This window comes from Pyrgilauda ruficollis, unplaced genomic scaffold, assembly GCF_017590135.1.
Source record: "Pyrgilauda ruficollis isolate IOZ18807 unplaced genomic scaffold, ASM1759013v1 scaffold1, whole genome shotgun sequence".
Lineage (NCBI taxonomy): Eukaryota > Metazoa > Chordata > Aves > Passeriformes > Passeridae > Pyrgilauda > Pyrgilauda ruficollis.
The window spans coordinates 10,476,767-10,492,691 of record NW_024508100.1 but is presented as its reverse complement, the minus strand read 5'-3'; the positions used below and the strand labels follow the sequence as shown (position 1 = coordinate 10,492,691).

At 36.6% G+C, this 15,925-nt stretch overlaps 1 protein-coding gene across 2 annotated transcripts in view; it reads left to right on the top strand.

Annotated features, from left to right (window-relative positions):
* TAPT1 (transmembrane anterior posterior transformation 1) overlaps positions 1-15,925 on the top strand; it is a 48,669-nt gene that overhangs the window by 105 nt on the left and 32,639 nt on the right. The window contains exons 1-4 of one of the 2 annotated variants that reach the window (XM_041472614.1): positions 1-196; positions 4,636-4,766; positions 8,853-8,971; positions 13,999-14,022. The exon at positions 1-196 is cut by the window's left edge and continues 105 nt beyond it. In XM_041472614.1, coding sequence (XP_041328548.1) covers positions 1-196; positions 4,636-4,766; positions 8,853-8,971; positions 13,999-14,022 — 470 coding nt within the window. Of the gene's footprint in view, positions 197-4,635; positions 4,767-8,852; positions 8,972-13,153; positions 13,221-13,998; positions 14,023-15,925 lie in introns of those variants that run through there. The other variant, XM_041472692.1, reaches the window with a different exon arrangement.

Below are 15,925 nucleotides of genomic sequence, written 5' to 3'. Positions count from 1 at the left end.
GACGCCGCCGCCGCGCCGGGCAGCGGCGGGGAAGGGCGGCAGGACAGCGGCCGCGGGGAGCCGAAAACTCTCTGGGGGAGCAGCGAGCCGCGGCCGCCCGCCGCCGGCCCGGGGCAGCCGTCTCCGCAGCAGCGAACGGAGACGTTGGGCTTCTACGAGAGCGACCGGGGCAGGAAGAAGAAGCGGAGCCTCTCGGGTGAGGGGCGGCGGCGGGGCGAGCGGGCTCCTCCTCGCGGCAGAGGGGACCCCGGGACAGGGTGGCCCCCGCGGGGTACCGGGGTGGCCGCAGCGGTGTTGCCCAGGGCGGGCGGCTCTTGGCAGCGCCGCCGCCGCCCGCCCGTGCGAACTTGGGCGAGCGACTTGAAAAAGTGCGGCGGGACCGGCCGGGCCCCGGGAGCGCCGGGCGGCCCGCAGGGAGCTCTCCCTCAGCCCCTGCCTGTGGGCTCGGTCCCTGAAGTGGCCCGGTCGGTGCGTGGAGCCCCGGTTGTGGCCCGGCTCCCCGCGCGGGGCTGTTGGGAAGCGGAGCGCGGGCGGACGGGTGCCCGTGCCCTGTCACGCAGTTTGCCAACTGCTGCCGCTCGGGGCTTTGCGAGCCGCGCGGCACCGGCCGCGGAGCTGTGCGGTGCCCTAGGGTGGGACTGCGGCTGTCAGGCTCGACACTGGAGCGGAGAGGGGCCGCTCAGAGCGCGTTCCCCGAGCCCCGCGGGCCGGGAGGCTGCGGGCTCGCTCAACTTTCTTGCTGAAGTGCTAGAAATGTTTCGTTGTCTTACCAGTTCTTGTTACACGTTCACAGCTGTGAGTGCAGTGATCTTTGCCTCTGCTGCTGGCAGTGACTGCTAGAACTTTGAAGTTGTACGCAGATTATTAAAAGTTATTTAAAGTAAATGAAATTTGCCAGCTGGGGATTTATAAGGAAAAAATAAGGGGAAATGTCATGGCCTTTGCTATCAGTATGCAGCTTTATTTACATTCAGGCTTCAACCGGTTATTTCAGGTATCTACCAAGTAATTTTTTTAATACCCCTGCCGGTTTTGTAAAAACTGTCAGTCACCGTGTCAGGATTAGTTTAATGTTGGTAAAGTTATAAATAACTGTATTGCCACTGTATCCTTAATTGATTGGCTTCCTGAAAATCTGGAAAGTGCATGAAGCGTTAAACTTTCAAGGCTTTTTCAGTCGTGGCTTCAACGTGATAACACAGGTCTTATCAAAAAGAAAAAAAAGAAAAGAAAATAATAGGAATTAGGATTTAACTTTAATGATGGGTCAATAATTGAATGCTTTCCTTTGAGTTTGGTGGGTGCAGTGCCTGTTTCTGATGTGTTATATCATCAGACATGCAGCATCATTGACTGCAGTTCAGTGGTGTAGATGAACAGTACAGAATGTAAAGGTGATGTAATTTCCATAGTTATAAAGGACTTAGCTTGATTGTAGTAGTATGAATTGCTTTGAGGTGAAAAAAAAAAGATTGAGATACATACTGGTGTGCCTGAAAAACCGCTGAACAAATAACTTTATAAAAAGGGGATTGTTACTGGAGGTAGTGGAAAATACTTAACTATGTTCAATTGATTTGAAATTTTAAAATAGTTAAAAATCTTTGGGGCTCTTTAATGTTTCATGGCAAGAAAACATAACAGGCTTCTTGATTGGGCAACTAAAAATTCTAACTCATCTAAGGGTAGCAATACGTTAAATAATAAAGTGGGGGTTTCTTCACTTTGATGAAGCAGGGCTAGTACTGGAAAGAGAAGTTGATTAGAGGAGAGGAAAATACTTTTTAAAAGATATATTTTCTTGATTAATTGGCATGTTCATGGAAGAAGTGTGTATTTAGGATTGACGGGAGTGAAGTGAGTGTCTGGAACTGCTGTGTTTAGGATTAAATTTGTGATTATAGAATAGAAACTTACTGAAGTGCAATACATTTCACATTTCCTCAACTTTTCCCCTCCTTTCTGGTTAATGGTTATCCTTTGTGCTGCTATGCATTGAAGTATAACTTAGCTAAATCATTATCTTCTTACTTTGAAGGAATTTGTGTCTTTTGTGTTTTTTGAAGATGCTTATGCTTTCCTGTCCTAAGGTGTGGAGCTAAATGAGCATTAAGAATATGAATCTGTCTGAACAGATTAAACTTGGGCCACAGTCTAAAACTTTCTGTCTGCAAAAGAGGGGAATTTGAAGTGGGAGGTAGAGTTTACTTTTAAAAGAAAATGTTGCTTGATGCTTTGATAGCAGAATTAGGCTGTTTTTCAAATGATTTATTACTTTGTTCTGCCTTGGTATCTCATGCTGTTCTTTTGGTTACTGTGTTTTTCCTACAGGGTCAGCCACTAATCTGTTTCACAGCTGGCACAGAGCTGAGGCTGGTGCTGGGTGGCAGTGAGTGCTCAGAAGGGAGGTGGCTGAGTGTCTGTGTGCTCCAGTGCTTCCCCTGTCACTGGAGAGGTGACTTTGCAGTCACACTCTGGAGCTTGTGTATTGATCAGCTTCGGTCATGAGGATTGATTATCCCTGAATATCTAGGGCATGAAAGTCTAAGGTGATGAAAACTTAAAATAATTTGCTTTTCAGCAGTAGGCCTCTAAAATACTTCATGTTAGGTAAGAAGGGGTGGGAACAAATAGCTCATTAGCTAAAATCTTAGAATATCTGAAGTTGGTGGGGACTTATAAGTTACCCCATGGTACTTGCTCATATGCATATATTTACTGTACAGGAAACTTCAGTTGTTTGAGGTTGCTGTATCTTTAAGTTAGAGAAGCTTGGTTATTTGAGGTGGAAGAAAATACACCTGAGCAGTTAGCTCAGTAATTACTTGGTGTGCTTACACATACCTGTTTTTACTTTCAAGTTTTTAAACGTTGAAGAATTGGCGTAACCAAAAAAGTTACAAGTGATAGTGTTACAAAGGGCAAATCCGGAAAACAACTTTACAGGAGGTCTAAGCAGTGATTTCGCAGAATGAACTTTGATTGAAACTTTATATGTAAATATTAGTTTATTATTACCCATTAAGCAAGATGTTGTTTTGTTTGTTTTAAAATAAATGCCTTTAAGGCTTTGAGTGGTTTTGGCCTACTTAGAAGTGGATCAGTAATACATAGATCATCAAAATCACTATCCAGTGACAAGCTTGTACACAGGAAAATGGGTCAGTTCTTGTTGTTTAAAAAAAATCCTGATTTATTAACAATACATAATTAACAGGTAGATAGTGAGTTTTATAGCAGTGGTCAGTACCAGCAATATGATAAATCACAGTACTAGAAATACAGAGAATATTATTGCAGCACCACAAAGTGCCTGTAATCCCCCCAAGTTGTAATCACACCTCCCACCCGAGGTAATGCGGGCTGTAAGCACATCCTCTTTTGCTTCTTTTATATTTCTGCTTGAGCTGATTCCTTCTTTGCTTTAAAACTCTTTTTAATCTTCTGGCTACTGTGAAAGTCTTCATCTTCAATGTGATGAATATTGAGAAGGCATTGCCTGAGACAGTTTTGGTGAATTCTTCATGCAGAGTGTCGATACGTGCATTCTGCTTTTAACAGCTGTTACCTAAGTTGTTTTACTAAGAATGTATATACAGCCTCTTCCTGTCCCGAAAAATGTAGAGCATTCTACCATGCAAGGCTACTTCTCCCTCCTCTAGTCCCTAAGACTTTGGCTGAAATTTGAATTTACTATTTGTGAACATGTGCTTGTATCATAGTAAGTGTCTGTAGCTTTTCATCTGTTTGTCTAGATAAGTGATTTTCATCTTCTGGGTGTTGTGTGAACATTGAGAGTTTCTGTTTTTAAATGCCAGTAACTGGAGATGTTGAACTTCATTGTAGTGTTCTGTCACTTCTGAAGTGTTACAAGGATGTGGTAATGTCAGACCTCATCTGCGAGTGTTGAAGCTTAAATTCAACCTTCTTGTGCTGACAGCCTGAATTTCATAACTATAATTTCATATGTTATGAATTTTGTAAGACTCTTCTGTGCAAAGTCTTTTCTAGAAGCCATATGAGCTGCTTAAACACAGGCCAGTCAGCCTTCAGGGTATTTACCTACAGCCATTAAAACATAGGAGATCTGTACGTGCTTGATGGCTTTTTGGTTGTGAAAGACCTGATCACCAAAGTTCAGTGTGTTTGTACTGTTTGTGCATTGAATTGCTTGGGATCATGCATCTATGAACGCTTTGCTGTTGTGGAAAGCTATTCTTTAAAATAAAGAACAAGTTGCTAATGTTGCTGAATGAGAAAATAGCTTTTAGAAGTCAAAAATAGGGTTTAGTAAATTTAGGAGATCTGATAATACATGAAGGATTAGATTCACTCAGCATGTTGCATTTTGTGTAGCGGCTTTTAGTAATGTTTTGTAGAAGTGGGATGTCTGATTGCCTGGGAAAAGTAGCTTGTTTGTTGGGAGGCAGCAGGGGAATGAATGGAAGAGTACCGGACTTTGATCTCCTGTAACTCCTTCCATGCAAAGTTATTTAACCATCAGCAGAAACCGTCTGGGTTAGAGGCTATGCAAATGAAACATGTAGCAAGTAATAAGTAACAAAAGTAGAGCAGGTTCTCACCCTCTGGAGGTCATGCCTGAAGCGACTTCTCCTTGTGTGTGTTTCTGAATAGATCTTTCCTTGCTGAGATTCATCAGTGCTGAGCTAACAAGAGGTTATTTCCTTGAACACAATGAAGCAAAATATACAGAGCGGCGAGAGAGAGTGTACACATGCATGCGGATACCAAAAGAACTGGAAAAGGTGAAGTATGCTTTAACTTTTGATCCAATTTAGAGATTAAATATATTAAATTATTTAAGGAACTATTTATTTTAAAACACTTGCTACAAAAACAAGAAGTAAACATCTATAATGATTATTTTTCAATGTTACTAACGTAAACAATTTTGTTTCAGGTTTTTTTTGCCTGTTTGCTTGTTGCTGCTGGCAACTCATGTTATTAGCAGAGACAAACAAGTACAGATGATGACAAATTAATTCAAATATAATATGTCACTGGTCCTTAAAGGAATAATCAAGCAAAAGAAATTTTTTTACAGCAAAATGTAATTTTACATTAAATTTTTTTTTCAAATATTTTTTCCAGTGTAAAGTTCTCTGAGGATGTGTAGGTTTCAGTCTTAAAAAATATGGTGACAGATGAGTTTTTCTAAGGTTTTTAACTTAATTTTTGTAGTCTTTTATTTTGCTTCTTGCCACTGTTTGTCACATCTCCCCTCTGTCCCAGTGTCATGGCCCTTCCTGAGAGATTCTTGCCATCTCCTTTATGTCAGCTTAGATATTATTCTGGCCCTGCGGTGAGCCAAAGTTTTGTTCTGGCTTAACCATGTTGATTTGGGAGCAGCAGCAGTAGCAGTGCGCTCAGGATTGATGAGTAAGGCAACGTCGGTAATAAGGTTTGGCTAGGCTGCAGTGTAATGACAACATTAACATTAATATTGCTAAAATTCCCAAAATCTCTAGGGATCAAGTTACATAGGGCTAAATAATTTTAATTTACACTGAAGAAAGAAGCTCCCGCTTTATGCATATTGCCTGTTTGGCGTGAGCTGTGGTGCTTGTTGGACCATTCCAGGAGTTAAATCCGCTCATAATTCGGCTATGAATGTTATACTTTCCTTGCTCTGTTTGCTCTGTGCTAGAATAGTGAGCTGATTTGCTCAGCCAATATTCTTGAGAATCCAGAGTCTACACAAGGACAGAAAGGGAGCTTTATAACTAAAGATGAAAGAGCAATGGAGAAGGGAGGAAGGGTGGGCAGGATTTCTTTGGTCAATAGTGCTCATGTTCCTCCTTCAGTATCATTAAATTCATCCTTCAGCCATGATGAGGCCTGGCTTTACCAAATTAAATTCCCAGTCATTTACTGCAGAAAATCACAGAATGAATGAGATTGGGATGGACCCATGGAGTAGTCCATGCCCTTCCCTAAAGCTGTGTAACCTACAACAGGTTGTTCAGGATTGAAGGCTTTGAACATCTCCAGGGATGGTGTCTTCACATCCTCAGTATTTACCCATTCCAGTTTATGTTAGAATATTCCACTTAAAGTAGAGACTTAGTTCAATGATACAGCATTTCTACATCATCTCCATTTTTAATTATGTAGATTATTACATGCTGTCTCCAAGGCACAGAAATTATTCTGAAGGATTGTCACCATAGCTTTTCAATAAAACTTCCGGTGTATAAGAACACATAATATCCAACAGTCTTTTTATAAATAAGATTAATGCTGTAAGTGGTGCAACTGATGGATTTTACATGGTAAATCAAACTTCAGTCTGTGCTTTGAATATGAAATATTATGAAACTGAATAATAAAGAGATTTTAAAAATTATAGTTATCATTTTACACTGAGACTGTGAAATAATTTTTTAGTTCTTTGCATTGACTTAGTCCATGTCGGTATACATACTAACTTTATCAAATTGAGCACCTAGAAATCAACTAAATAGTGTACCTGTTGCAGGAACTGCTTGCTGACGTGATACAAAAATCCACTTGCTTGAAATAAAGCATGTGAGGCACTAGTAAAGCATGTGAGACACTAGTAAAGGAAGAGAAGAATTTTCTTGATGGCTTGTTTTGTTTACTACATAATAATATAATTACAGAATAAGAATGAAAACTATAATCAGGTAGAGTGAGAAGAAATTGGAGTGAATTTATCAAAACCTAATCTCAGGTGATATTACTTAATAGGCACTTATTTAACATCCATAGTTTTAGACAGGAGTGTAATGTTCAAAGGGTGGTATTTTTGTTGTTGTTCTGAGCACCCTTTCTTTATTTAAAGAAGCTAGATAATTTACCATGTAAGCACTACTTCCACTCAGGCATTTTGTGCAGTTTCAGTGGGAGCTTTTCATTGTAGTAGGTTACTTATACTAAATAAGGTGGCCTGGTAGTCTCTATTCCTGCCATCTTCTGGGAACAGCTTTCACTTGATCTCAAAATTAAACTTTGTGCTCCTGTGTTAAATTATATAGTTATGATGATGAAAAAGCTCTGTAGACTTTTCTGTTAGTTCCTTAATATCTGGAATGAAGCAGCAAAAATAATCTTTGCAGAAACGAGTAGAAGGTTCAGCACCAATTATATTTCATTAGATGCATGTAGTAAAAACATTGGGAAAATGAGGACATTCAACAATAATTGAAAATATTAATGCAAGCTTATAGAATGTGAAAAACCATCATTGCACTCAGGTGGACAAGAAGTCTGTCTAAATCTAAAAGAAAAAGTAGTGTTGTTTTTGAGATTATAAAGATGTCCTCAAAGAACACAAGCAAAATGACAGGCTGTCTTTCTGTTTTGTTTGGGTTAAGGAGTTTAAAAATACTAAGTGTTCAGTTCTGGTCATCTTCAGTGCTTGAATATTCAACACCTAGTTTAAAAGTTGTTTAAAAAGAAATAGCTTAATGGCATATTAAGGCAGTGCATAAATTTATTCACAATTCATGTAACCACTGCTCCTGATAACTTTGAATAATAACTGAAAATGATGACATTTTAGAAAACAGTACTAGAGATGAATGACTAAATATCAGGAAAGAGATCTTAACGTCATGATGGTATTGAAGTATTCTACTACTGTAGAATTGGTTGAAATAATATTATAAAGGAAAATAAAAACTCGGGAATGATGGCAGTGCTGTTGTGCCTAAGTCAGTTGTCTTATGTGGCTTGTAGATAGTTGTTCTGGAGTGCAGTCTGTAGGATTGCTTTTGGAGTTACAAGGATGTATGAGGTGTGAGAGTGCTCACTGGACATGGAACTGGCCATTGCAAAACTAACAAAGAAGGTACTTTGAAAGGCAAAGGGACTGTGAGAGATAAAAGTAATTTACTTGTACTTTGGTTTACTCCCTCACCCCAGTATCTTCCTTTCCCATCAGCATTACATACAACTTTCACATGTAAATGCATATCTGACATGGATATCTAGGTCTGCTTAGATGTTGCTAGTCTTAATTGTGTAGCCAGTTAAGCTGGCTTCTATGGGATTATCCTTGCAGGAAAAAATACTAGCTCACAGTCTGACAGAAGCATAAAACCGTATTTCTAGACTTCCATTTAGGTAGAACACAGAATAATTTAAAGAGCAGATAAAGAAGGAATGTCGTGTGGGGAGAGTCTGGTATATAGGAGCTTCGGAATTGTGGAGTTTATGTCTAGTTTAATTATAGAGTTGCTTGGCTTGTAGCCACAATGAATGGCTTTAATGTGTGTGTAAATTAAGGATAAGACATTTAAACTGAGGGCAACCGGAAATTTACCTCTTTATATGTTATATTCTTTGTGTGAAAAAGTTAGTTATTCTTTGAAGGAGATCTACCACAGCTGTAATTAGCTGTGCAATAGAAAATTTGCAAGGTAATATAAAACTTTTTGGGGTGAAGACATAATATTGAGAAAGGAGGTAGGAAGAAAATGGTTGTGCACATTTATGCATAGCTCTATGGTTAAAAGGTTAAAACATGAACTTTGGTAACCTTACAGGAAAGTCACCATTGGAAAATGAGCTACAGTTGTATTCAACTGCAGTTTATATATTAAATAAAGACTAAGTTCAGTGAGCTGTGAAAGTCTATAAAAGCCTTCACTGCTTGGACCTTGTGGTGCAGAATTTTTGCTGAATAGTCTTCAAATGCATAGCATGTTAATTTTTTTTACAGTTCAGCTGATTGAACAAGTAAGAATATTGTGCTTATTTGGTTAATTAGTCTTATGTAAATGAATGTTTCATAACATAATTCTTTATAAACTTTTTGTGAATTTTATATAACTACTAATATACTTCTGTTTATTTTTGTAATTTAGTTGATGTTTTTTGGAATCTTTTTGTGCCTGGATGCTTTTCTGTATGTGTTCACCCTGCTTCCTTTGAGAGTTTTTCTGGCGATGTTCCGGTTCATCACTTTGCCTTGCTATGGCTTACGGTAAGTTGATTCAAGAGAAAGGTGTTGATACCCTTAAATAAAATTTCACCATTTATGTGTGTGCTTCATTTTATGGCCTTTCAGTGCTGTTTGGACTACTAATGACTTCTTCCACTGAAAAATAGAAGTCTCAGTCTAAACTAGCCAAAGTAAAGGGGTGTGTGTGACCTTTAAACTTTACCAGCAGTCACTGGCTGTCATCGTTGCTTCCTTCAGACACAACAGTTTGGTAACAGCACCACTTAGGCATATTCAGGTTAATAAAGGAGAGAGATGTAACCTTGCCTTATAGTTTTATTCTTCTATCTAACATCTATGTGAACATTTTTTAAAATTTCTTAGACTTGGCTCATGTCTTTTGATAGGCTCTTTGATATCAAAACAGAAGTTGTTTGTTTTTTAACAGTAAAAGCTTTCCTTATTTTCATGGAAAGCTTTGCTGAAAAGATCCCTGAATAAAAAATGTTCTTTTCTTTCCTCTGAAGAATCCTAGGGAGTGAAACATGGAGAGAAAAACCAAGCAGAATATTAAGAAATTTTAGATCTTAATGCCTTGATTTTCTGTTCATATCAATACTAATAAGTTGCTAATACGTAAAGTTTTTAGTTTTTCTGGCGTAAGCATCAAAAATTGGATAGAATTCATCTCCTTCATAAAACCTGATACTTCATGGTAAAATTGGTTGTGTAAGCCTTAAGTGTAGTCTGAAATAAAAGGAGCAGTTATATTGATGTAATTTTTTACATCAATAAATAAAGACTTCAGGATCTTTATTCTGAAATTTCCAAAACTTGAAGTTCATTTATGGTTAGTGATTCTTTAAATTTTTTTTAATCAAGTTGTTTGTATTTGCATTATCAATATTGTTTTTTGTATGTGAAGGTCTTTTAGATGCATAGTTTAGAAATGTATGTTCTGATTACAGCAAATGCAAAAAAATAATATTGTAAAATATAGTCTAAAGTTGAGATGTTTGTATTTGGTGATGTTAAACTTAGGCACTAGATGGCAGTCTCTAATGTTTTATTGTGCTGTTAATTTTGTACTGAACCTCAGTCTTACTAGGTCAAGAGAGTTTTCTTAGCTGTGTAAAAATGACAGTTATTTGGTTTTAGCCTGATGACAAGGCAAATTCTTTGCTTATTTGTAGATACCTGTATAGATGCTATTACTAAATTCTGGTAAATGTAATGGAGTTCAATGTATCATTTGAATCTTATTTTTTTCTGTTTAAAAATGTTCTTCCTTGTTTATAAACTCAGCTGTGCTTTTGGCAAATAAATTTTCTGCTCTTTTGAAATTACAATTAAAGATTTCAAAGACCAGTTACTGGTTTAGATCATTGTTCAATATGCTGACAAAAGTGACATTTGAAGCACCATATGCACTCACATGTATGGGATATGTGTATATATGCATACATGCGCCTGCAATGTTAATATTTAGTCTACTTGCTTGACAGTATTTTGTGTGTCAGGGGCAAGAGAAGTCGGTTTAATCTATTGAACTTAACTGTATTAAAGTATTATCAAGTGAGATGCTGTGAAACTGCGATTATCTTGAGTGAAGAAGTCTTTGTTTATGTAACAACTCCTGAAGCAATTTCTTCACAATTTCTTCCAATGTGTTTGGAATTTAGTTCACTAGAATCTCTACTTGTTCAGTAGAGGCTTTGTTTAATTCATTCATGTTCTAAAGTTTGTGGCTTTTTACTGAAAGTTTTACAATTCATGTCTGTAGTATGTAATGGAACTTTTTCAGATGTAATAATTCTTATTTCCAAGTATTCAGAGGCTGCACTTTGATTTTTGGGGGTTTTCTTGGTTTTTTTAGTTATGCTGATTTTATTTGTTATGGCAACAAATATTTGTGATTTTCTTCCAGCTCAGGAAATACATTTTTATGTATTTGTAACAAAATAGAGTTGCATAAGTAAAGCACATTTGTAATTACAAAAGGTACTTAAAAAGCAGGTGGCTGTTTATCTTCTGGCTTGTTCTTCCTTGCAAATATCACATAAATGTTGACTAGTTGTTACTTGAACCTGCCACATCATATTCCATTCTGTGTAGTAAATAAAAGTGCTCCTCCCTTCATCCTGACTTTTCTCTCAGCATCTCAGTGGAGTAATTGAGCAGTGAGTGTTCTGTTTCCCTTCCAGTTTATTCTTCACTTCATTTATTTCCTCATAATTCTGTCTTCTCTTTTCCGTGTAGAGAAAAATTATATTGCCCTTTGTTTTTTTTTTAACAATAAAACCACATTCTATATAAATGGGCTAATTCCAGTCTATGGCATATTATACAAAGTGCTTAAATATAGGGGAAGTGGTTTATAGCCTCTTCCCCATGTTGTAATATCTCATTTTACAGAGTTCTGAAAGGAAACAAAGAGTAATGTATCTTAAAGAAAATAGTTTACTTTTTCTGCCTAGGCAGTGTAAGCATTTCAGTTTGACTTCTGTCATCCTTCCTCATCACTTGATCTTTCCTTTTGAGCAAATTTAGTTCTGTGTTTTTGTCAGAGCTATATTGGTGCTGACAAAGCAATCTTTTTAAAAACTTCAAGAACTTCAGTCAGAAGAATCCAAGATTCTATCACTGAGTGAGCTAAACTGCTTTGTTTAATTACTGAGATCAAACTGGCAAAGGCTGAATCATCTCATGGTGGTGGTTTTGGCAGGTGTGACTTCATTAGTCTGTGCTCTATAAGTAGCAGGGTGCTTTTAAAAAAATTAAAGCACTTCACAAAATTAGATTACATCTTCAGAAATTAAAAAAAAATCAGCTCTACTGTATTTTCTTTTGAGACAAGAAAAGAACTTTCCTAAATGATTCCCTTTGAATCTTGTAGACTATTCTCACTTTATTAAAAGATTCTTTGACAGCATAAAAGGTTTGTTGTTCCAGTGAAGGATGGGCCTAGGTAGACAGAGAAGTGAACCTGGTGGAGTTCTGTTTGAATTAGAATCCTTGATGACAAGTTCCTAAAACTAACTCTACCCAAGGCTGAAAGGTAGAGTTTCCTTTTACAATTCAGATAATTTTTTTTATCAATACCTCAGACCCAGAGATTCTGGGTAGAATTATATCGCTGCCTGTTTTGAAGCTCTTTCACAGAGCTACTTTATTATTTTTCTTGAAAATATGTTGTCTGTCAATAAAAGGCGATGTGGGAATGTGGAAAAGCTCTTCTATATTTTTTGTAAAGCACCTTGATATGAAAGCTAAAAATACATGTTAGTGAAACTCTGGTAAGACTCCCAATTTAATTATGTTTAAAGGCATTTTCCATCATCTCCACAAAGCATGAAAGGATTTGTGAGGGAAAGTGAGATTATTTTTTTTTTTTCCAGCTGGATGGTAGAAGCCCAACAAGATCCTGCTTTGTGTGAGCAGCACCCACCCACCCCTCACATGCCCCAGCTCCTCCGGTGCCTCACACCTGAGCTGAATCCCACCAGGAACTAGAGCTAATGCCACTGTGGTTGTGGGTCCAGTCCCTGCACAGGCCAGTAACTTAAGAGTTGGACGTAATGGTCCTTGTGGGTCCTTTCCAACTCAGAATATTCTGTGAATTCTTCCATGTGGAAGTAGATACAGATAGATTATAAATACCTGTTCTGTATTTTTCTTTTACTCTGCTCTCTGAAATTAGTGAATTTAGGTCCTGGCAGCAATAACATGAATAACTTCAGCTATATTGTATGTACATTGTAAAATTCCCAATGACCTCCTGTGAATTCACAGATTGATATTTTTCAGTAGGAAGTAAATAGAACAGAATTATTCCAAGAAAGAAACTGTAGGAATAAAACATACCTGAAAGAATAAAACAAACAAATACAGTGACATTCTTCTTATGGACATTATTTAATTGTTCATATTATCAGGCTGTTAAATAAATTTGAACCTCTGTTATACACTTACTCCCAAGCCTTTTTTTTTTTCCTGAGGAATTTATCTATGAAATCCATAAACTTCCTTTTGTCACCTCAAGTTCATTTAAGAAGTTGTACATCTGCCCACCAAAGTGTGTAGCTTTCTACCAACCAAAAAGGAAGATGCATTCATTTTTTTACTGTAGCATACTCTCAGATCAAGTACTCCTTTCTCCTTTCCATAACAGTGCATAGTGTAGCAACATTACAACCTTCTCTTTCTTTCTTTCTTGTAAATCAGACCGAAGGGAAGAGCACTTTCACTTCCTTTATAGGATGGAATGTGGTGTCACAGGGATTCCTCCTTGGTGAGTAAATCCTGATTTTCTTTTTCCTTCTGTGCTGTCAGCCAAATTCACACATCTACAGGTAATCAGTAAAAAGGCTGGTTACAAATGAGTAGTATAGCTAAATTAACCAACATACCTCAAAGGAGAAACCAACACTTAGTTTTAATAACAAACACATGAAATAGATTCAGTACTATTTGTGGTAAGTGTATTTTCTTATATAACTTTACATAATTGTGAAAATAAGTTATCTTAGATTTAAAGATTTTTTTTCATGTAGAGTTCCTGTGGACCAATTTGGGCCAGTTTACAAAAGGATATCTTGGAAAAACTGTAGCCCCTGCTGTACTTCAGTTTATAGTGCCTTAAGCTTTTTGAGATTTCTTCTAAGTACTGCTTCAGTCAGGTTCATAGCTATATTTTTGTGTGTACTTAAAGCAGGTTTTTTTTGTAATGCTTAACCTCAGTCTTAGGGAGTTCAGAAAGTTCATTGCCAGGTGTCTTAGTATTAGACTCATAGATAGTTCTATGCATAATAAAATACAGCACTTTAGCATATGCTTGTTAACTATCTTCAGTTATGTTTTATTGTTATTTAAAAAATAAAAGCCTAATGAAAGCTTATTCTAGTTGTCACTTATTTGAAACCTCGTTTTTTTTTTTTTGTTTTTGTTTTTTTTTTTTTTTTTTTTTAAAAATTTTTTTTTTTTTTTTTTTTTTTTTTTTTTTTTTTTTTTTTTTTTTTTTTTTGTTTTTTTGGTGTTTTTTTTTTTGTTTTTTTGTTTTTTTGAGACAGCTCTCATCGGGGCCTAACAGCAAGGTTGGTTTTGTTTCATTTTTAGCATGGTCTCGTGCTGTATTGTGTGCATGTAGAGGCTTTTTATTGTTTGAGAAATGCAATGCCACCTAATCTTGGCAAGCTCGGCTCTCAGTTTCTTAGAATTCCACATTTGGGACATATTTTTCTTATCAGTCTGTATAATCACAATTTTATATCAGTGAAGTCCTGCATACTGTAGGGTGTACTACTTCTTAAAAATCTCAAACTGGAAATGAGATTTCCTCAAAATAGCTTCTTTTCCTGAAGCCAAACTTGAGGATAATTGTAGGAAAATATTTCCAGTAGATCATATAGTCCATTTAAAAAAAATTTAGTGTGTAGTTATGTGGGCAAGTATACCCTTCAGACAACCTTGCTTGGGTTTTATTTTCCCTTACATTTTTACTTATGCTAACAGGAAAATATCCACTTATGTGTTAATGTAATAATTTTTGCTAGTACTTCATGTAAAATTAGAAATTTATGACACCAAGTTCATTAATGAAGGATATATTGAAGAATTAAGAGTTTGGTAAAGACTACACATAAAACAAAACCCCATTGTTCAGTGTCCGTGCAAGTATCTGATGTAAAACGGAGAAGGAAAAGATACCAAAGCAAAACTGCAACTAGAACACCATACCGATAACTGAAATATGTTATTATGGACCTCAGTGGTTGCCTAACTGTTGGAAAATGTTAGCATTGAATAAATAATACAGTTAGAAGAGGTTCGCTGTAAAATACATGCTTCAACTTGTAACATGCTAAAAGATTTCTTCAGTGCATTATTAGCTGAACAATAAACCCAGATAAAAAAGGGTTTTTAAGTGTCAGCATTTATAAAAACATTACTCTTACAGAAGCTTTAAAATATATGTATGTGTATGTTATTAAGATGAAATATCCATCTAAAACATTTTTGCAGTGACAGTGTATTGATATCTTTAAATTACTGTATATGTGACAACAGTATTAGAAATTTTGTATGTGTTGACTTCATAGGAGTAATTGTTTAGAGTAATCTGAATTATTTGGATGAGACTAAACATTTTAATTGGGTCATTTAATCTAAACTAAATGAACCAATTAAAATGCAGTGAATTCTATCAGTAAACAAGAAAAAATATTGAATTCCTGTTGATTTAAAGAAAAAACTAACAAAACAATCAAAACCCAAACCTAAAAGATTATTGGAAAACCATGTAATCAGACCTAGTGAAGAATTGAGGAGTACCAGGAGGCCTTGTAAGACAAAAATAAAGAAATCATATGATGTCATGTGACAGTCTGTGCAGTTAAGTTTAAAATAATATATTCAGAGTGCATATGGGTTGGATGCCAAAATAACTAAGTACTCAGAAAAGTGTATTTGTCTGCAGATTACACAATGTAGTGAAAGCATTGTTCATTTTGTAGTGTCAGTTGCTGAAAAGCATATCAGAAACAACTGTAGTGAGACTCTTTTTAAACTTTTTTTTTTAATACATCAAGAACAAATTTCTCTTTGTCCAGGTTGCATTTCATGTTCCAAATGGTTTAGCTACTTTTAATTCAATAATCAAGTCTTATTAAAATACCTGACACACAATCTTGGTTTTCTTGGAAATCACTTGCTTAAGTAATCTTGTGCATTTTGAACATATTAAAGACAAATATTAAACTGTGATTTATTTTTAATAAAGCTCTGCTTGATGCTGAGTAACTTCAGTTGTACAGCTGTTGGAACAAAAACTAATTTGGAGGGGTAGATACCAATGCTTTGAAAGCCTTGAGCTGCTTTGCTGCTTTAATTTATGAAAGAGAAAGTACTGGGAAGTACATCATGCTGTTCAGTAGCAAACATTAAGGATCAGTAGTATGACCATCTGTGTAGTCATAGCCCCTATGCATGATGGAACCT